The sequence below is a fragment of the Zalophus californianus genome, chromosome 12 (assembly GCF_009762305.2).
Source record: "Zalophus californianus isolate mZalCal1 chromosome 12, mZalCal1.pri.v2, whole genome shotgun sequence".
NCBI classification, from domain to species: domain Eukaryota; kingdom Metazoa; phylum Chordata; class Mammalia; order Carnivora; family Otariidae; genus Zalophus; species Zalophus californianus.
The window spans coordinates 85,811,364-85,833,672 of record NC_045606.1 but is presented as its reverse complement, the minus strand read 5'-3'; the positions used below and the strand labels follow the sequence as shown (position 1 = coordinate 85,833,672).

General features: G+C 56.1%; 1 protein-coding gene across 5 annotated transcripts in view; it reads left to right on the top strand.

The window, feature by feature from the left end:
• The window catches only part of PLXNA4 (plexin A4), a 571,205-nt gene that overhangs the window by 523,612 nt on the left and 25,284 nt on the right, over positions 1–22,309 (top strand). For all 5 annotated transcript variants that reach the window (XM_027573479.2, XM_027573477.2, XM_027573480.2 and 2 more), the window contains 4 exons: positions 4,630–4,898; positions 7,259–7,325; positions 8,106–8,252; positions 12,618–12,777. In XM_027573479.2, the coding sequence (XP_027429280.1) occupies positions 4,630–4,898; positions 7,259–7,325; positions 8,106–8,252; positions 12,618–12,777 (643 nt within the window). The remainder of the gene's footprint in view (positions 1–4,629; positions 4,899–7,258; positions 7,326–8,105; positions 8,253–12,617; positions 12,778–22,309) is intronic.

Here is a 22,309-nt window from a genome sequence, read left to right as displayed (position 1 = left end):
CCCCAGAGCCGCACCACCAGGAGTCACTGACTCCCCTCGTCCATCTGTCTGTCGCAGGTGTCAGATGAACTCAGCCCTGGGAGGGCTGCAGAAGAAGGCCTCTGAGAATCAGGGCTGCTGGGTTGTAATCACGTGAGCAGCCTGGATGATGGACTTGCGAGTTGTTCAGTGCACAGCCACGGACTGTGGGTAGATACTCTGCCCCTGCCCCAGACTGTTCCTTTGGCCCCCATTACATATTACATCACGTCCTACCATGACCTTATTCCTCATCTGGCATGTTAACATTTCCCCTCACACCCGAGTCTTCTCTCTTCTTCCTTGCCTTCATCACGAGGGGAGACTTTTAGTTCCCCACTCATGACGGAGTCAGAAGCCACCTTCACACACTTCCCTGAGTTGGAGCCCACAGGATGGCCAGTTGTTAGGCACAGGCTCTGAGTCAAACAGGTCACACAGCTTTTCTTGTTTCGAATTGTGGTAAAATACGCATCACAGAAAATGGACGATTTCAACGATTTTTTACAGGTACAGCTCAGAGACAGTAAGTACATTCACACTGTGGTGTGACCATCACCTCCATCCATCTCCAGAAGGTTTTCGTCTTCCCCCAGTGAAAGCCTGTCCCCATTAAACACTAAACCCCATCCCCTCCTCCAGAAAGCACCATTCGACTTTCTGTCTCTATGAATTTGACAACTCGGGGACCCTCATGTCAGTGGGATCATATAGTATTTATCCGTTTGTGACTGATGCACTTCACTTAGCAAAGTGTTTTCGAGGTTCACCCATATTGTAGCATGTGACAGAATTTCTTTTCTTTTTAAGCCTGAGTGATAGTCTGTTGTATGGATGCACCACATTTTGTTTATCTATTCATCTGTCAGCAGACACTGGGCTGCTCTGGGCTATTGTGGACGCGGCTGCTAAGAACATGGGTGTACGTGTATCTGTTTGAGCTCCTACTCCCAGTCTTGTGGGTATATACCCAGAACATACGACTTTTCCTTTCCATGAAACTCGCTAATTAATGGATAGAAATCCACTTTTACTATCGCACATTAGCCCGCGGCTACGTGAGATCCAGCATCCCATGCAAGATCCAGGGATCTTGCCTGCACTGTTCTTTTCTGATTTGTTTCCAACCCTGTCTTACCATGGGAATAGTTTCTCCCCATTGGCTTTCTGAGTATGGAAATATTCCCAGGAAAGGCACTGACTAATCTAAAGCAAGGCTTCCCGACATTTTCAGCCGTGGGGCTAGCTGCCCGCTGGTTGGGATTGAACAGTAGATGTGTGAGAAGAAGGAGGTGTTCTCTGGCTTTAGTCTGCCCTGGACATAGACCACCAGTCCCCCCTCTTTTGTGACCATCTGGTGAAGGTCGGGCATGTGGGAAAGGGGCTATCTAGACACACACCGATCCTTTATTTTTTTTTTAAAGATTTTATTTATTTACTTGAGAGAGAGTGTGAGCGAGAGAGAGAGCACAAGCCAGGGGCCCTGATCCTTTAAAAACAGGGAGCAAACAGTAACCACACACCCCATTCTCAACCTATCCGTGTCTTCTAAACTCTAACCTGTTGGGTTACGATTAAAATTTACTATCCAGTTTTATACTCACAGTCTTCAACTAAATTATCGAACCAACTGGTGAATAAAGACAGTCTTGTTTCACAGTGGCATTTGCTTAGGGAGGCGGGGGGTAGCCAGTTACAAAGGGGCATTGTTCCGGATACTCTTCACCAAGATACTCCACTTCCATCTCCCCCTTCATAAAATGGGGAGAAAAGTCCTACCTCCGGCACCCCCAGACCCTGGGCCAGTGCAGTCGATGTCTTGGAAACTCCCGGGTGCAAGGGGTCTGTGAAAAGCCGCCAGCGGAGTAGAGGCAGGTAATAAAACTGCTGTTAAGGGCGTACCGTGTGTGCCGAGCACTTTACATACATTATCTTATTTAATGCTCGTAAAACATTATGACGGAGGCACTCATACTCTCATTTTACAGACAAGGTAGTCGAGCCCAGATGGGACAGAGCTTTCCTCCTTGTAGGAGGCAGTTAGTCTCTCTGATTCCGAGCCCTGGGCTGCTGGTCCGCATGCCTTGGCCCCATAGCTGGCTTTGCGGCACCTGCCTTCCCGGGGCCCCAGGCCTTGGTGCCCAGAAGGCGCAGGCAGCCAAGCCGGTGCCAAAGAAGTGGGGATATCTATCATCATTAGGACAAGTTGTGGAGACGTTGCTCTGGGGGGATTGAAGGACAGAGGAGGTAAACCGTGCACATGTGTGTCAGGGGTGGTCCCAGAGCTGGGAGGGAGGTCAGCAGGACACACAGACGGCTGGGTAGACTGAGGCCGGGCTGACAGCAAGGTGAGGCTGCCTCCTACCCTTGTCCTTCCCTTGCCAGCCCCTGTGGAGTGGGGAATGGGGTCGTGGTAGGTAGGATGAAGCTGAGATTGGGCCCACCACGGGGAAGGAGGAGCTTGCCAGGGGTGGCCGTGCAGAGAGCCAGGACATGCTGCAACCAGGCCCTGGCTCCAGCGGGTTCCCATCTCTCTCCGGGGTGCCGCCTTCCAACAGGGCCCTCCGGAGGGGCCTGCTGCTGACCCTCTGAGGGCAGGCCCGGGTCTGACGGGTCTGTCTCCCACCTGGGCCTTGCCCTGAACCTGGAACACAGGGGAGCTCAGTGAGTGAGCAGCACGAACACTCCAGCTCTGCAGCTGCCCCCTCCTTGCACCGGGGGCAAACAGGGGTTCTCTGCCCACCCATCTTCCCCAGTTTCAAGCTTCTGGAGTCAAGTGGGATGAAACTGCTGCCATTCAGTAAACATCACTGTGCGTCCGGCTTTTGACACACCGTCTCCTTCAGAGCTCACACCAGCCCCGAGATGGCAGGACGTGGCACCGACCAGCCGGGTGCACCATCTGGCCCTGACATGTCTCTGTCCTGGGATCTTGAGAAAGCCCCCCACTGTCATGAGGCCCTGGGATAATAATGGGACCTACTTCACAGGGGGTCGTGTGGCATAAACGGGTCCATAGTTCTAACGCATGTAGAACAGCGCTCAACAGAGCAAGATCTACATACGCACCAGCTGTTGAAGGAATGGAGGGGTCTTCTCAGGGCCCACAACCCAGTATATGACTGTGACAGTTAACCCAAGCTCTGCTGGCGGAAACTGCATTCTGCACTGCCGCATACCTGCTGCTCCTTCCTAAAGACCCCCGCAGGGGAGACACAGCCCCCGACATGGCACCTCCTTTGGAGGTCTCTGACCCCCAGCACCCCACTCCATGGAGGGTGCCCTGCTCTCTTCTCAGATGGCTTCACCTTGTTGCCAGAGGCTATGTTTATTTGTTAAGTAACCTTTTTGTTTTAATGGAAGAATACATACAGAGCAAGCAATGCACACATTGGCAGAACGCAGCTCAGAGCATTTTCCCTGAGTGAACACAGCCATCCAGCCAGCACACAGATCAGGAAGCTGAATGCTACCAGCCCTCCACGAAAGTTCCCGAGTGTCCCCTTCCAGTCCCAGCCACCCCCCGGGATCACCATTTTCCTGCCATCGTTGATGGTTTTTTAAAACCTTTATATAAAGGGTATTACACGAATTGCCCTCTTCTTTCTGACTTTTTTCATTCAATGTCTGCAAGATGCATCCCTGCTACTGTGAGTGGCAGAAAGTCCTCATTCCCATGGCTGTGTGGCTTCCTGCTGAGTGAATATGCCGCAGTTCCTGGAGCCATCCGCTGTAGCCGGGCATCTGGCTGTTTCCAGTCCAGGGCCACGACGGGCAGAGCTGCCGTGTCCCCGCGCATCTCAGAGATGCGTCCTCCTTGCCCAGCTCGGTCGCTGGCTAGTGTGTGCTGAGCGGACGGTACCCCCATGCAGGTGCCTCCCGATGAACAGAAGATGCGGGCAGGAAGATAAAACCTTCTTCCTCCCCTTTCCCTGGGTCTCAGAGGAGGTCTCTGAGAAAACATCAGACACCAGAGTCAATCAGGGAGCACCTGAGAGACTGGTGGGCTTAATCTTCCCCTTCCCTTGGGTGAGTCACTTTGGGCCCCCAGAGAAGTTAATGGACTTGCCTGAGGTCACACAGGGTGGGGGTGACAGAGCCTGCGTGGACCCCACGAGTCCTGACTCTGAGGCCACACTGGTCTGTTAATGGGATCCACGTGGCCAGAGAAGATTCAGCATCAGGTCAGCTGGAGGCTCAGGTGTGGTGATCCCTCACCCCTGGGGTCACCGGCCCCAGCCCCCAGCCTCCTGGACGCCCCCCGGGGGGCTGCCTGTGATGCTCATCTGCTGTGGTGCGGGGCCCCTCACCAGCTCTGCGTCACCGTAAGGGAAGAGTTCAGGCTCCCATGTGGATGGGGATCCTCGGTGCTGTTCTCTCTGCACCTCCCCTGATTCAGCTCCAAACCAGAGGCAGGGAGCAGCCACGCGGGTTAAGTAAACAGCACGGTGCCCAGCACCCGACGAGGGCTTGGTGCTGTTGGCCAGGTGGGGTGAGTGGCGGCGGGGGCTGGGGCAGCATGCACGGCCCACACCGTGGGGCAGACCCCGGGGCCTGGCTGGCAGTCAGGACTCCCCCCCCTCACCCCCCGCCCCGGGGGCTCCTCCGCAGGTTCCGGGCTACCGGCAGGAGCGCGTGGAGAAGGGCCTGAAGCTCTTTGCCCAGCTCATCAACAACAAGGTGTTCCTGCTGTCCTTCATCCGCACCCTGGAGTCTCAACGCAGCTTCTCCATGCGCGACCGTGGCAACGTGGCCTCGCTCATCATGACCGTGCTGCAGAGCAAACTGGAGTACGCCACCGACGTGCTGAAGCAGCTGCTGGCCGACCTCATCGACAAGAACCTAGAGAGCAAGAACCACCCCAAGCTGCTGCTCAGGAGGTGAGGGCCGGGCCCGGGGGGCAGGGGGCACAGGTCAGAGAGAGAGCCCACTCGGCCTGGATCTTGTGCCTTCTGGGGAGACGGGGGCAGAGCTCCCGGAAGTTGCTGCCAAGTCCCCCAAGGTGAGGACTGACCTGCCTAGAGGCCAGGGCCTGCTCCATGCCCTCTTGGAAGAACCTGTCCACCACGGCCCATCTGCTTACCCTGCTCTTTCTCTTTGGCCCCCTACATCCATCCACTCTGCCTTCTCCTCTCTCCGTGCTTATGCTCCCCTGATTATGACCCTCCGACTGGAATTCTTCTCTCATGGACTCTTCAGAGGTCATTTTTCCATCCCCTGCCCTTACCTAAACCAGAACATGACTTAGGAGAGATACCCCAGGGCCTCCTGCCTCCGGCCTACCCCAGAGAGAAACTTTAGCTCCAGGCCACTCTCCCTGCTGTCTGGGACCAGCAGCAAAGCATCACCCGGGAGCTTGTAGGTGATGCGGAATCTCCGGTCCCAGGCCACACCAACTGGGGCGGAATCTGCAGGCTCCCAAGAAACCTCGGTGACCCAAAAGGTCTGTTGGAGTGTGAGAAGCCCTGGGCCAGCCTGTGTGTCCTTGCCTGACGCACCTGCTGGAGGCTCCACGCAGGTCCAGGGCGCTCCGCCCCACCCTGTCGGATGCCTCACTGGGGAGACCCCAATGACCACATGTGACCACCGAGCTATAACCTGTGGCTTCAGCTTTATAGGACACAGAGACTCTCTGACTCCATCCATGCTGCCCTTCACATCTGCCTCCTCCTGGAAGGCCATTTCTCATCCAGGCTGTTAGTGCAATGTCTTTAGCCTTCGTGCGGACAAAGCTGGAAAGCTCCCACGTCCAGCCATCACTGCCCGGCATCGTCTGCCTCTGCCTGTCTTCTTCTGCCTTCCGTCCTCGGTGTCTGGGCCCGAGGCGGGGCCTCCTGCTTGGGCCAGTGGCTAGATTTGGCTTTCAGAAGTGTTTACCTCAGGCTTTCCCCTGGTGCACTGGGCATCCGCCCGCACAGCTGTGAAAGGTTGCTACATGCTGGAGCAATCATCCAGCTTTGGAAACAGCAAGGTAGATCATTTTGATTTTTGTTTTACTTCCACCACGCAGCCACCCACCGGCACAATTCTAGGGTTGCCACTGCCTGCCAGAGCTCCCACCGACAATCTCCCGGTGTGGCCTCACTCTGGATCTGTGCGTCTCCGCCTCTTGTCTTCCACCCGCTCGCTCCCAGATGCGCTCTCCTTCTGCCCTCCTCGACCTCCCTTTCTTCCCCTTGCCCCCTGCTGGCCCCCTCACTTCGACAGTCTTCCTTCCCCTCTCCTCCTAGTTTGCTTTGGAGCTGGCAACTGCCCAGCTGCCCTGGGATTGTAGCTATTTGTGTCTCCCGCCAACTGCAACTTCCGAGTCTATCCAAACGTACCTGGATGGGCCTGTTGCTCTCTGGAGCTGGCCCCACGCTCAGCCAAGTTTGAGGCCCGTTTGTTTTCTCTACGTGGATGCAACCCAAAGGGTGTTTTGGCCCTAGCCCTGCTGCCGTGGCTTCCCTTCCAAGGTAAAAGGATAAGTGGACCTGGGTAGCAGCACAGAGGATGCAAGTTAGACTCAAGAAGGCACTTCCTGTCATTGCACATGACATGCTAGCAGGGTGCCAGGAGGAATTCCAAAGGACTCTGAAATAGGACAATTTGGGCATCGCTTAGGATGAGCTAGGTATGCACCTTTAGTCCGTGTCAGCTCTGAGAGTCTTTCACTTTAGGTGAGGGGTCAGTCTAATCTATCTGGCCTTTGTCACCACTTCTCCTGCCACCTTCCTTTCTATCCACTGCCCAATTAGTATCTCCCCAGGTTTTTCGGTCTTCTTTTTTCACCCACCCACAGGAACTAGAAAGTTCTCTAAAGCTGTCCCATCCAATGTGGTAACTGCAAGCCACAGGTGCCCATTCAAATGCAAACAATGAAAGGTGAAGAAAATGTAAAATTCAGCTCCTCAGACACACTAGCCACATTTCGAGTGCTCCGTGGGCACCTATGGCTGGTGGCCACCCCACTGGCCAGCACAGAGAGTCTTCATCATCACTGCAGAGGGTGCTGATGGACAGAGCTGCTCCCGCACATTCCCACCAAACACCCACCCGGGAGCCTAACGCCAGCATGTCATCTCCCGGCTTCTGTAGGCACAGCTTGTCTCATCACTCTGGGGTGTCTAGGAGTCCGTGGAATTCAAGTGTGCTTTAGGATCTCAGGATTTGGCCCGAAAGCTGTAAGCAGCAAGATCAATGCAGGGTCATTCCCCCTGCACTCTGACTGGCTGCTTCTGTCTTTGTCTTGCTGTAACAGGACTGAGTCAGTGGCCGAGAAGATGCTGACCAACTGGTTCACCTTCCTGCTCTACAAGTTCCTCAAGGTACGATTGTATGTGGGTATGTGGGGCTATCTCTGGCGCTGCCTGTTACCCACCCCACCCCCGGCTTCCCTGCACACCCCAAAGCCCACATTCCCCAGGCCTGACTCTTAGAACCCCACCAAGAAATGCTGTCCCCCTCCTCACTGTCACTGTCACCGAGGGGGCGGACTCCTGACCATCTCAGGAGACAGAGCCCACCCACCCTCCACCACCCCGTCGGTCCTGGCGTGAGAGACAGTCTCCTCCTACAGGCCAGGGGGAGAAGAGCCCATGAGAGGACCCCGTGGGAGCCCTAAAGCCAAATTCCCTTTGTAAGCTCAAAACAACTCACCCCTTAGTTCCCTGCTTTCCGTCTTCCTCCCCCCCCACCTCTCCCAGACTCCCCGAGGCTGGCCAAGGTCCCGGGCAGGTACCATGGCCCGTGTGGCAGCGGATAAGCGGCCCACGTGTCTGGGTGGGGGAAGAGCAACCCGACTTCCAATTATGAGCTTGCTTTCTGAGGACTTCGCAGCCCCAGGACTGACCTCTGTCTCTGATGGGCCACAGAGGAAGCAGCTGGAGTGGGATGGGGAGAAGAAACAGAGAGGGGGCAGGAGGTGGGGAGGTGAAGAGAGGGCAGACAGGAGAAGACAGGTGGTCCAGAGGGAGGGGGAGTTGACAACGGAGGGGGACCGGGAGCAGGAGAGAACTGGAGCAGAGGAGTGGAAAGCAGCCCTTTGAGAAATGGGCTCCGGGAGGCTGGTCCAGAGTCCGGCCAGCACAGTTCTTCTCTGCGTCCAGGAGTGTGCTGGGGAGCCCCTGTTCTCGCTCTTCTGTGCCATCAAGCAGCAGATGGAGAAGGGGCCCATCGACGCCATCACAGGAGAGGCCCGTTACTCTCTGAGCGAGGACAAGCTCATCCGCCAGCAGATCGACTACAAAACCCTGGTAAAACAGCCTCACGGCTTTGCCCCGTGCCCCTGGTAACGGGGCTGTCCCCTGCCCAGCAGAGCGGATGGTGGAAACGCTGAAAAGCCGCCTGGCCTGGTTGGCCTGCTGCACAGGCCCAGCCGGGTGTCCCACCCAGGCCTGTCACCCCGGACTCCCCTAGGACCCCCACACCAGGGCACCTGGATTTGGGGACCGGTAGCTCAGGCACGTCTGAGCAACACTTCAGCAGAGACTAGTGTGGTTCCAAGCCAGTGCGCTGAACGTGGGGTCATAAGCCCTCACCAGCAGCGGGCTGGTGGATTGCGCTCAGTGAACTCCTCATCGGCTCTCCCAGGGTGGGGAGGGACACTTCCATGCAGAGCAGGTGGGGGCCCGAAGGAGAGAAAAACAAGGAAAGAGTTCCTTGTGTTTTGGAAGCCCACCTTTGCCCACGGGTCTAAGGTCAAATACCCCCATGACCTGAGAATGTGAGGCCGGATTGGCCTAGTGATTAACGCCTTTGTCCAGGGAACATGGGGATCCCCTCTGTCAAGGTTAGACCCCCTCTCTGATAGCGGCTCTCACCCTAGGAGGCAGCCGAACGCCACATGGAGGAGAGCATGAGGTCTGGATTGGAACCCTGCCTCTGCTTCTGAGCAGCTGGGTGATTTGGAGCAGGTCCCTCAATCTCTCCAAGCTGGGGTGTCTTTATCTGAAAAAACGGAGGATAACACTAGAACTTATTTACACAGGGATAATAATAGTGCATACCTCCCAGAGTTGTCCGGAGCATGGACTGGGGCAAGGCGTGCGAGGCAGGGAGCACAGAGTAAGTGCCCAGTACTGCTCACGGAGGCCCTGCCACTGCTTTCCCACGCCTGTCTGCCTGTCTGCTGGCTGCCACTGTCCCTCCAGGCCAGGGCGCTCACCCTCATTCTTGGCCCTTTTGGACGGTTGTGTGATTTCCCACCAGGCCTCCGCTAGGAAAGCGGAGAGGATGTGAAAGGAAGGAGGTAGAAGATAAGGTCGCAGGTGTCTGGGGTGAAGCATGGGTGGAGACAAAGATGGGGGGGGTGTGTGCAGAGGAAACGGGTGGGATTTAAATGCACTTATGGGGAGGGGCGCCTGGGCAGCTCCGTCAGTTAAGCGTCCAACTCTTGATCGCAGCTCAGGTCAGGACCTCAGGGTCTTGAGATGGAGCCCCATGTTGGGCTCCGCACTGGCGTGGAGCCTGCTTAAGATCCTCTCTCTCTCTCTCTCTGCCCCTCCCCCCTCGCTCTCTAAAAAAATAAAATAAAATAAATGTGCTTATGGGGAGATGAGACCCATACAGGCAGGGCCAGGACAGGGCAGAGCAGGGCTGAGCCGGGCAGGAACAGTGAGCCCAGGGTAAATCCCAGACCCCCAGGAGAGCGGGAAGATGGTCCCTCCTGGCTGGGAATGATGCGGCTGTGAGGCACATTTCCCCCTCCGTCTTCAGCAGGCTGGGGGGGGTCCCAGTGGGCTCCCCGGAGGAGGCTTCAGAGGAGCAGCGGTGACTGGGGACCTTGCTTCCTTACAGTTACGTTCTGCTCCAGAGGAGAGAGTTAGAGGCTCTGATTAAAATGAGAAAGGGTGGTGGTGGGGGGTGGGGTGGGGACTCTTCCCAAAACAGAGACCGGAATAGATTTTTAATGAGCTAGAAGCACCGCTGAAAGTCTCCTGCCTGATCCCCCCCCCCACCCCTTCCTTTCCCATCCCAGCCCCGTTCCTCAGGACCGAATCCAGCACAGTGAGCTGAGATGATGCGCTGTCCCCAGACGGGCAGCAGCCTTGACTCCAGAGGCCAGGCTGCTTTCAGATGATGGGACTTAGGGTCCCTGTGAGGAACATGGGGTGGGTCGGGAGAGCACAGCCATCAGGTGGAGAGCCTGGGGAAAGAGACATCCCGAGGAGAGGAGGAAGAAATTGCAATTGTTTTGCCCGGGGAAGAAAGGGCTGCAGGGAGATGTAAGGCCACCTCAGGCCAGAGAAAAGGACCTCAACAGGCAGAAGGGGAGCAGCCCCTGGCTGGTGAGGAGGGAAAGAAAGAAAGCGAAAGCTAGAGGAGCCCTGGACAGCCTGGGCCAACTGACGCTGTTGTTGTCCTGGGCCGGAGGGATACCCCAAAGGAGAAAGGTGCTGAGAGGCTCCGGGCTGCATCACTTTATAGCTAGGTGCCCTTCAGTTGTGTGATTAATTGGCTTGACACTAGAACTTGAGCTCCCCTGCTCTAGGGCCCTGCTGCTGGGAGTGCCCACTGGCATCGCCCAGGAGCCTGCTAGTGGGTGCTCACCGGGGAGCCTGTGAGGTGCTGGGTGCTGGATGCAAACAACCCCCCCCCCCCCCGTGATTCTATTCACATTAAAACTTGAGAAGCACTGAGCTAGCAGAAAAAAAACAAAAAAGGCAAAACAAACCCCAGGCAATTTGTTCAGAACCTAACCAAGGGGCATAGGAATGGGAATATGGGGAAGGGATGTTCTGGGTGGAGCTGTGGTTTGGCCAGTGGCCAGGAAACCCTGTCCCTCAGAATGGCTACTGACCACCGCTTCTTCTCCGAATGCCCTGAAGCACCCCACGGGGTTCTGCTAGGGCCACCATAAGCCCCTGAGGCAAGGAGAAATGTCAGAAGGGCATACTCAGGGGGCAGCCTCTGCCTCAGTGTCCCTCAGGGGACAATGCCCAGATAAGGCTGCGTTGCTGCTTGGGGGAGCCTGAGCCCAGGACAGCACAAAGTGACAGGCTGTTCTTGGCCACAGAGGGGGCAGCAAGGGTCCCAGAAAGCTTTAGAAGGATCAGCTGGGAGAGGGCACGCAGAAGGGACCCACGGTCCAGAGTTCCTTCCACCGTTGTTTTCAGTTTAGGACATTTTGAGGGTGAGAGTTTGGTTTTGTAGATTTAGGAGGTTTTTTCCTGCTTAATGGAAGAAGCATGTTCTCATGTGAGCTCGCAGCAGTCTGGCTGCTAATGAAAGGCAGGTGTCCAGGGGCCAGGGTTCTGATTGCCACCATGCGGAGCAGGGGTGGGGGAGGAAACTGTCCTCGGAGTCTGCAGGCCTGCAATCGGAGGTGGGGGCATGCAGCGAGAGACCAGGGAGGGAGGTGGTGGGGGTGCAGTGAGAGATCAGGCAGGGAGGTGGGGGGGTGCAGCGAGAGATCAGGCAGGGAGGTGGGGGGGTGCAGCGAGAGATCAGGCAGGGAGGTGGTGGGGGTGCAGCGAGAGATCAGGCAGGGAGGTGGGGGGGGTGCAGCGAGAGACCAGGGAGGGAGGTGGGGGGGGGTGCAGCGAGAGACCAGGGAGGGAGGTGATGGGGGTGCAGTGAGAGATCAGGCAGGGAGGTGGGGGGGTGCAGCGAGAGACCAGGCAGGGAGGTGGGGGGGTGCAGCGAGAGACCAGGGAGGGAGGTGGGGGGGTGCAGCGAGAGACCAGGCAGGGAGGTGGGGGGGTGCAGCGAGAGACCAGGCAGGGAGGTGGGGGGGTGCAGCGAGAGACCAGGGAGGGAGGTGGGGGGGTGCAGTGAGAGACCAGGCAGGGAGGTGGGGGTGTGCAGTGAGAGACCAGGGAGGGAGATGGGGGGGATGCAGCAAGAGATCGGAGGGATGGGGTGGGGTGCAGCGAGAGATCAGGGAGGGAGGTGGGGGGGTGCAGTGAGAGACCAGGGAGGAAGGCACGTGGAGGGCTTAGGTGGCAGGAGCAGAGGGAGGGTGTGGGAGCCCGCGTGCCCTTCTATGGTGCCCCCAGCATCCCACACAGTCCCATCCATGTAGACAGCCCTCTCCGAGAACAGCAAGGGAAGAGAAACCTTGGGAAACAGCCCAGAACTTTTTCAAGGAAAAAATTATCGCTTGGTGCTTTAGGCAGAGCCTTCATTTTTCTGACTAGTTCCAAAAAGAGACACTGAGGCCCTGAGCCAGGGTGGCCTCTTCTCCAAATACGAGGTTGCAGGTTCAGAGCCAGGAAGGCCTCTCCAGGGGCCTGAACCTGCACATTTTTCTTTTTAAAGAGCACATTAAGCTTCTTATAGATTCTCCAAGCTCCAATCGGCCCCAAACCCTCACAAAAATTGAAGCTTATGAAATCTCTTGAGCAAGGAGCCAGATTCACATTTGTGTGTGTGCGCGCGTGCATGCGTGCGTGTGGGGGGGGGAGTGACAGGGAGGAGGTACCGACACACATGGAAGGTGGGGGTTCAGAGGTAGGCAGGGGTCTAGGTGTGCTGCTGAGAAGGTGCCGTGTGTGTGGCGTGCATGTGGTGTGCGTGTGAGAGAGAGCGTGCGTGCATGCAGTGGTGTCCAGAATGCGCCTGGGACTCAGTAATTCCTCCCACCCTCCCCCACACGCCTCCATTCCCCCTTCCTCCAGGTCCTGAGCTGTGTCAACCCAGACAATGCCAACAGCCCCGAGGTCCCAGTGAAGATCCTCAACTGCGACACCATTACTCAGGTCAAGGAGAAGATTCTGGACGCCATCTTTAAGAATGTTCCCTGCTCCCACCGGCCCAAGGCTGCAGATATGGACCTGGGTGAGTAGGCTGCCCAGCCAGGGGCTGCCCTGGGACTGGTCAGAAGCACCTTCTACGGACCAGTGGAGCCAGGGTGCAGGGAGCAGACATGCTCAGGTCCCAGGAGCCCAGGGAAGCCTGCCTCCATGGCTGTTAGTGAGCGCTAGGCAAAGAGGGGACTCCGTCGGCTGGCCGCACCACCACCTCTGGGGGCTTTGGAGTAGCCAAGGGGTGTCCTCTGTGCACGAAGGGGATTCAGGCTGAGTCTGTGTGGTCCAAGGTCCCGCCACCACCATTGTTAGCCCCCGAGCTCTTCCCTTCCCCTCTGTTCTGTGCAAGTCATTTTTGCTGACAACCTAAGGCAGGAGGGATCTGGGTCAGTGATGGAGGATGGAGAGAAAGAAGAGAGAAAAATGAGAGAGGATAGCCTGCTGGGGAGCAGGATGACATTTTATGCGAATGTTCCATGAATAGATTGCATAGCCTATATAAACAAGGGCACGCCACTTAGGGCCAGCTGTCCTTAGATCTGGTTAAGGTTGGCCTGAGTGTTTAATGAGACACTGTCCTGGGGAAATCCTAGTGGGGAGCTCCGAGCTCCAAAGGGGCCAGGCTGAAGAGAGGCAGTGTGTCATCGTGGCTCGGCGTCACACCTGGATTTGAGTCCTGACACAGCAAAGTCCCAGCTGTGTGACCTTGGTCCAGTTACTTACCCTTTCTGTGCCTTAGTGTCTTTACCTGTATGACAGAGATAATAGTAGCGCGCATCTCGTTGTAAGAAAGAAACGAGATGAGGCATGTAAAAGCCTCTTGACGCAGTGCCTGGCCCCTAGCACACACTCACTTAGCCTTGGCCACTGTCACTACTGCTCGGGAGAAGAACACTGATAAGGAGACAGCGTGTGTCTGTTTGTTGATCCCGGGCGTGGGGAGAAAGCACTGATGTGTATGTGCTTGTGTCTGGAGATTTGTGGCAATGGACGGGTGGGAGGACCTCCAGGGGCCCCTAATCCATCCCTCGGGCCTCTAAGCTGCCTTCAGCTAAGCCATCCAAGACAGATGAGCATCTACTGTTTTCTAACATCCAAAGGGAATCTTCACCCCCTCCCGCTGCGCCGCCCACTTCCCCCCAAATTCTGATGCCTGAAGACTCAGGATCGGGAAGTTCGCTAACCCACCTCAACTCTTTCTGCTCCCTTTGACCACCCCTCCTCTTGCTCGGCCCCTGGTGGGCTGTGTTCGGCACCGTGCCCAGGGCTCTGACGCCCGGGGAGAGAGACTGGGCGAGCACGTGCTCTCCTTCCCCTGGGAGGCAGCCCTGCTTGTGCTGCGTCTGGGACCAGGAGGAGGCCTGTGTGAGAGTCGGGGGGGGGGGGCGGGGGGCAAGCACGTCCACCTGCACGTCCCAGCGCACCGGGCACTCAGGTCGGAGGGAGCGCTCGTGTCTGCATGTGGGCGATCTGCTGCCAGGAAGATCCCACACACCGACGTGGGGAAGCCTCCTGTTGCAGAACCAGTGCAAGGGGACAGGGCTACCAGGAAGGAAGACTCCCACCTTCCCCACCCCCAAACAACTAAGGGGGTTGTTCCATGACGGGTTTCCCGGGGAAAGCTGAGCTCACGGGGGGTGGCCAGGTAGCTCCCCAGTCCCTCTGTCTGTGTGTGAGAGCCACGTCAGTGTGCATGCTCGGCTTCTCAGCGTCCTTCTCTGCACAGTGGGCAGGGGAATAACCTGTCATGGTGGGGCCAAGAGGAGGAACCGTTATAAAAACCTTCGTGGGGAAGGTGGGTTTGGAAAGATGGTACTAGAACACAGGAAGAGCTCCTGTGTGCAGGTGCATATCGGACCATTGCTTCTCTTGCTCGGGAATGGGGTGTCTCCCCAGGAGGGAGAGCGGCAGGTGGCCTCGTGAGCCTCCACCTGAAGCATGGAGATGGAGTTTTTGCACCTGAATGCCTTCTCTTCCTTACCAGAAAAGGGCAGATGGTGGTAAAGAACACTCCAGCCTGTGGTGGTTCCCAACGCTTCCTGGATCTTAGAGAGGGTGGGAGCCAACGTTCTTCCGTGTCCTCTCAACCCCAAGCTAAGGGGGCGCCCTCTGGAAGCGTATTCAGGGACCACACTCTCCGCACCTGCTTGATTTCCTGGAGGGAGACTTTGTGGCCGGTACCTGCTGCTCAGGATCACCCTCCCCACCTGGGATCTGCACACCCTGAGCTTGGGAGGGGAAGGGGCTGCCTCTTAGCTTTAGAAAATTGCTCCCTTAAAAGGTCTAGGGGTGCAAGCCCAGCCCAGCAGATGGTGAATGAAAAGATGGAAAGCACCCCACGGCCGTAGCGGTGAACCATTTGCAGCAGAAGGGGCCGCCTCGGAGCAGCGGGGGTACTCCCTGCCTTCCCCCAAGGGAAGGGGCCTGAGCGGGGCTGTACGCTCTTGAGCTCCAGGGTGCTCCGGTCAGGGAGAGGCCGCCTGCTGCCCAGCAGGGGCTCCATGTCCCCTGATGCACTGCCCACCACGGCTGCCCGCATTTCAGCTCGCCAGAGACCACAGGGGCACCTGTCCCAGAGGAGGACCCAGGGTCTACCCTGGAGGGACGAGGCCTCCGACAGCAAGGACAGATAAGGGGGGGGAGCCAAAGACGCAGTCAGAGCCTCAGGGCCCCATCCTACTGGGGAAGGAGCGCTATGCTGAACTCCTCATAAAGGCCTCCCATGGTGGGTGCTCTTCTGAGGAATGTCCTTTTTTCTATTAGATCCAGGGCTTGGAGTTGCCCCAAAAGCTCTGGCCTTCTTTCTACCAAAGCCAGATTGCATAACAAGGAAATGGGGCCTCCTCCGAGACCCAAATGCTTTTTCCACATGATTCAACTCAGCCTCGTGGCCCCCAAGGGGAGAAAGAAGCAAGGCAAGTTTTTCCCATCATGTAGGTGATAGTGCTTTAAAACCCTAAAAGCAGTTTACAAATGTAAGGTGTGATTATTATCAAAAATTAATCTATGCCAAAGGGACAGAACATGAAGCACACAGGCCTGGAAAGGACTCAGCCACATGCCTTGGACAGAGGCAAGAGAGCCAGCCATCCTCCTTTCGTTTCCCCTTCCCCTAGCTGAGGGCATTGGGCAAAGGTTGCCTTCCCCCTCCTGATGTTGGCCCCTGGCAAAGCAAGGACACTTGTCCCAGAACAGCTCAGAAGGGAGCAAACACATTTTAAGTCACCCCTGTAATTGTCCTAAGTAAATCCAGCCCCAAACACCTCCTCCTGCCTTTCATCATCACCGTGGCCCCCAGCCCAGCCTGGCCCCTCATGCCAGACACTTCTATTCATTGCTCCTTGGACTGAAGTTCTCTCCCCCTCCCTACCCCCACCTCCACCCACCCTTTCACCAGACTTTCCCAGGTGTTAAGCAGCGAAGATAGGGGATGTATTAGTCAGGGTTCTCCAGAGAAACAGAACCAATAGAATGTGCAGAGAGAGAGAGATTTATTTTAAGGAATTGCTCATGTGATTATGGAGCCTTAGTCCATTTGGACTGCTGTAGCATGATACCATAGACTGCACAGAAATTTCTCACAGTTCTGGAGGCTGGGAAGTCCAAGATCAAGGTGCTGGGAGACTTAGTGTCTGGTGAAGATTGCTTCCTGGTTCACAGGTGGTGCCTTCTCCCTGTGTCCTCACCTGGCAGAAGGAACACGGGAGTCTCGGGGGTCCCTCTTATAGCCACTAATTCTGTTCAGGAGGGCTCCACCCTCATGACCTTCGATCTCACAAAGACCCCGTTTCCAAATCCCTTCACGTTGGGGATTAGGATTTCAACATAGAAGTTCTGGTGGGACACAAACATTCAGTCTCTGGCTAAAGGTCCGGCCAAGTTCAAAACCTGCAGGTAGGCTGGCAGGCTGGAGACCCAAGGAGGAGCCTGTGTTGCAGGTCAAGTCTGAAGGCTTTCTGCAGGCAGAATTCCCTCTTGCTCAGGGGAGGTCGGTCTTTTCTCCTCTTCAGCCTTCAGCTCACCGGATGAGGCCCACCTACATTATGGAGGGCAATTCACTTTACTCAAAGTCCACCAATTGAAGCGTTAATCTCATCTAAGAACAACCTCACAGAAACATCCAGAATAATGTCTGAGCACATAACTGGATGCCTAGGCCCAGCCAAGTTGACACATCAAATTAACCAGCACAAGAGCCAAAGTGAAGGACACAAGGCCTGCTTTCATTTCAGTCTGTTGGAATCTAGGGAAGGAAAGACACCCCAGGGCAGGCATTGGGGGCCGCGCTGGGTCAGGGGCAACCTCAGGAGCACTCAAAGCACAGTGGCGATAGTACCCCACTCTTTTATACAGGAGGCTGTCCTCAACCCGTTTATGTCCCTTTCCACCTGCAGGTACTGGGTCTAAGTACCCCCCTGCAGCACTAAACTCTTCAACCGATGTATCGTAAGAGCCTACCTCGGGGTAAGCTCTGTGCCAGGCATGGGGGTACCAGTGTGAGCAGGACGAGTTCCTCATTTCTCTGCACGGCACCCCTCCCTCTGAGCCAGGGGACTCTGTGTGAGCAAAGAGGACATCACTGATGCTGGTCTGTTCCACTGCGCAGGAGAATCTGCCGCTCAGAGAGGCACAGTGCATGGGCCCTGGTCACACAGCAGGAAGGTGGAGAGAACACCCACGTCCTCCCCAGACAGTCTCCCCACGAGCCTTGGCCTCCGGAGATTCCTCTGGTTTAAGGCAAAATGCTCTCTCAATAGCCCCTGGAACTTGGCCACCCCCTCTGTCTTGCCGTTCAGGGTTCAAGTCATGCTGAAAGGATATATATATATTTTTTCTTTCAAATAAGTAATTCCTGCATGCAATAAAAAGATACAGTATCTTCCGAAGGAAATATAAAGAGGTCACAGCAGCTGTCTCCCCAGTTTGCATTTTCCGCTGCACCTGATGGGAAGGACAGATAAAGAAAATGGGATTTTTTTCCCCTCTCTTTCTTCTTTCACCTTCCTCTCTCCCCAGAAGGTGGAAGTATAACAAATTGGGTTGTGAGTGTGTCTGTCCTTTGTGCTTGGAGCCTGGAGCAGGGCACAGGGCTGCCAGGCGGGAGCTGTGAGAGAGAGAGGTCAGAGCTAACAGCTGCCTCTTGGTGCCGTGCGTGGGAATCCCAGGGTCGCCCTTTCCCCCTCTGCAGTGCCCACCACCTGCCTGCTTCACTCTTCTCTGACACTGCTCGAGGGACCCCAGAGCCTCTGTGTCCCACACTCAAGAATATCCATTAAGCTCCAGCTCCTCTGTCCTTAATGGAGTAGCAGAGCCCAGCCTTCTTTTGCCCACCAACTTCCCCAAAGAGCCAACAACTAGCCAGAGCCGCGTGCCTTCCAGTTTACCGAGACGTGGCCCCTCGCGTGCAGACGGCACAGTCCCACCTGGGAATTTCTTCTCTGGAGCACCCCATTTCAAAGTTCAGTTATTTTCTCTTTGAGAACTTGCTCTCACAATAACTAAAATACTTTTTTTTTTCTTTTGTGAGGAAACATATTTAGACGGTATGCCCCCTCCTGCTCCCAGGTCTTTTCCAGCCTCGCTGGCGGTGAAGCTCTGATCCTGTCACGGCCCCTCCCCGTTCTGCTCTGATGCACGTTCCCACCTGTCGACAGGTGTCCAGCAGTCCTCATGTCTCCGCCTCCAGCCCTCTGCTCAGGATCCTGTCCTTGGGGGGGTAGAGCAGGCCCTGGGCAGGGTTGGCGTGTGCCCCTGGGTGAGAGCCCGCCCGGTGGGGGGACAGGGTGGCCTGGGGTGGAAGTACAGGCATCCGCTGGGACAGTCCCTCGTGGATCAGGAGGGGTGGCTCAGCAGGACCGCGAAGTCTGTTGAGCGATTCCCTCCTCCCTTGCCTGTCCAGGTCAGCCCTTCCCAAAGCTTCTGTGATGGGTCTGACGGGATGTGCTGATAGAAAGAATGGAAAGGGGGGGCAGGGTTTGCAAACCTTGAGTCCCCACCTTAAGGTAAAATGAGGTGCACGCATGAATATGTGTGTGCATACATCTATGAGTATGTGACTGTGCGTGTGCATACATGTGTCCTCGCCTGCATCTCACACCACAAGGGCCAGAGCTGGTGCAGGTTCGTGCTCCAGGGAGGGGGAGCCTCTCGGCATAGCACCTGCTGGGAGGTAGGGGACCCTCCAGGAGCCAGGCCAGAGATGTGCTTGGGGCCCGGGCCTCCTTCCAGGGCTGTCCTGCAGATGAAGCCCCCCCGTCCTCTATGCCCCGGCTTCCAGCTAATCCCTCAGCCACCTTCTCAAAACTTGGGGGACATGTCATGGTGCTCCCATCCCCTCTTCCCAGAGAATTTCCAAGCACTGTGTGGTCTACCTCCTGAACACCCCTACATCTACACCCCAGTCCCCTCTGCCTTGGCCAAGGGCAGCCATCCCTACCTCCATGTCCCTCAAGAGCTCCCCCCTTCTCAACCACCCCGTCTCCCTGGCCCGCAGCTCACCCTGATGCCTTAGCCCGGCTTGCCAGAGCTTTCTTAACCCACTCCTGACTTGCACATGCCTCTCCGGCCTCTCCTTTCATGGGGCCCCCTGGAGCATCACGTAAGTGGCCCCTTTGGGCCAGAGCGCCCGCCCCGCTTGCCCCTCGGCCCTCAGCCCCACAGCCATCCCTGCCCCACTCCCCAGACGCTGCTCACTCTCCCCTCTACCCAGCCCCAATCCTGGGCCCGTGATTTGTCAGGCTCCCTCCCAGCCCTCCACCCAGGGAGCCCTTCAGGAACCAGGGCTTTGGTTTTATTAGGTGCCATGCGCTACCGGCACAGGGCCTGGTGCACCGTCGGTGCTGGGCAGATGGTGTTGGAATGAGTGTGTAATGGGGCTCTGAGATTTTCTGGATCTGGATTTTCCGCACGGTGGCCACAGGAGATGCCTCTTCCCATATGTCCTGGTCCAGAGTGTGCCTTGTCTCAGGATTCTCTGGGGCTGTCCCTGAGCTCAGTGTCCCCCATCATTGGTGCCTGGAGGTAGTTTCCAGTCTCTCTCTGTGCCCCAGGGGCAGGCAAAGCTGTCTGGAGGCTGGGCATTCACCTGGAGGACGCTGGCCTTGGCCTGGCTGTCTCCTCACCCCTCAGCTGTTCTAACGGGGTCACCTCACACATACATAGCAAGGTGGGGACACAAAAGAGAGATATTTTTAGTGCTGTTTTTATAGGCAAGACAAAAGGAGCCTGTCTGGTGAAGGGTGCTGAACTTGGTATTGGGAGGCTGGGTTCTATTGATTTTCATTACTGTCATTAAAACTAAGCAATATTGAATATGCAACAGTACACAGAGCACAAAATGAGATACGCCCTTGCTCGGGGGGCCTCCTGGGCTGACCAAACAGCCACACATACTGCCAAGGGAGCCAGGCCGCTGTCCTTCAGATCTGAAGGTGACCTTCAACCGGTTCAGTCTGCTCTTGGGTTCCTCACTGCCGGGCAGGGATGAGATTGCCAGAAGCCAGCGATGCCGTGTGAAGGGTGGACGGCTCCCGAGACAGGAGGAAGCCAGACGCTTTGGCCCTCGACCTTGTCCCTTCCTGGCCCTGGCATGACTCAGCAGAGCTCCCGGGCTCATGCCCATGGCGAGACAAGGTCACGAAGCAGAGCAAGAGCACCCCGGAGAGCTGAGCCCATGCCCACTATTTTGGTTTTCTTGAGACATGCCATGATGAGTCTGGGGAGAACAGAGCCCATGGCTGGTCTGGATGAGGGGTTTCAGGAAAGGAAGGGAAGTGTCACTCGGAAGCAGAAGTGTGTTCAGGCCAACAGGTCAAAGTGAGGGCCCTGACAGAGAAGAGTGAGTTTCAGGGATGAGTCTCCATGTTAGCCCAGTCCAATTATCAGGTGCCAGGGAAAATCCCGTGCCTTCCCGCTGCACTCCACACGCCCCCCTCCATCCTGGCTCAGCTCAGCAAGTGCCCCATGGCCTCGCTTCTTTCCTGCAGGCCCCAGGGATGGGGCTGCCAACAGCTGGCCCCCATCTCTCTGGCTTTCCATCCATCAGGACTGAGAATGTCACTTGTTTACCTTTCTCATATTTCAGGAAAAAGGGCAAGCCAATGTTTCTGTGTAAGAGGCAATGAGGGTAACAGGCCCAAGAGCTCTAAAAGCAGGGCTCGGGGTTCTCTTCCTTGACTCCAGCTCATTATCCTCATCTTGGTACCTGGGGGAATATTCCTAACTTTGGGGGATAATAGCTAAAAGACCATAGTTGCTACCCACCCCCGCCTGCTGGTACCCCACCAGAGGTCTCTTCTCGCGGCTCCTGAATAGGTGAGCACACCTTGACATCGGCAAAGAGCATGTTTCCTGCCTGCCCTGGAGCACCCTGCTGCCCACTGCAGAGCTCACTGCACATCAGTCCGCACCAACAGTGCAACTCAATTTATGGAAAGGAAACTCCTGGGGCCCGAGGGACACTGCTGGCAGCCTTCTTGGGTTCCTAGAACTGAAAGCAGGCAGCTGAGGGGAAGCAGGTACCCGCTAGGGCTCAGGGCTCCAGGCCTGCCACCTCACACCCTCCCCACATCCCGACACTTGGCTGACACACAGATGTGGCGAGTGCCACACTGCAGTGCCCCAAGCCGTGTCCTCGTCCGGGGAACACCTAGAGCATGGGAATTCCTCTGTCACTGTCTCCAGATGACCTTGTCCAGTGTCCTGCCCAGAGAAGGAGCCCAGTAAGTGCCCCGGGGAAGAGAACTCAGCTGGTTATCAGAAGGAGCAGTGGCCTGGTGCTACAGACCTCTGCATATGTCTTCCCAACCTGTTTCTTTCATTTCCTAGTCATGAAATTAGAAGGATGACTGATGATAATTTAAGACAACTTTCCTTCTGGCACTGGCTGTGCCTGGTTGTGTGTCTGAGAACAACCTTTGACCTGGGTTGCTAACAGTATAGTTCACTGTTCACCTCCACCTGCAACTCTGTGCCTGCTCACTGTGAACACCAACGTACAGGCAGAAAATTGTCTTATACTGCCTGGAAAATAGGCCACCATCACTCACTCACTCATTCTTCCTTCCTTCCTTCCTTCCTTCCTTCCTTCCTTCCTTCCTTCCTTCACTTATTCATTATTCCTTTAATAAATACTCAGGTACTTATTACGTCCCTGGTGCTGGACCAGCACTGCAGTAGGCATCTAGCAGCATCAAATTTTTGTACTCTCAAGGACAAGCCATCATTCTTTGACTGCCCTGGGGGAAGCATGGCCATACTCTGCCCTACTTTTTTCATTTGGGGACAGAGAAACAGACTGATTTTCACTTGCTTACATAATTATTGGACATGACTCAGAACCAAGGCTGCCGAGTACAGCTGCACAGGCTGCGCACTGCACAATTTCAGGGGAGTTGTGCAACAGGGAAGCCTTACATCAGGGTCCAGAATCAGTCACCAGCTATCATTGCTTAGTCCACCTGGCAGCATGGCTTGTTCAGATCCCACTGAGTTGTACTACAACTCCCAACAGCAAGCGGACCAGGGCAGCTGCTAAACCAGAAAGCTGGTCCCCAACCAGTCCT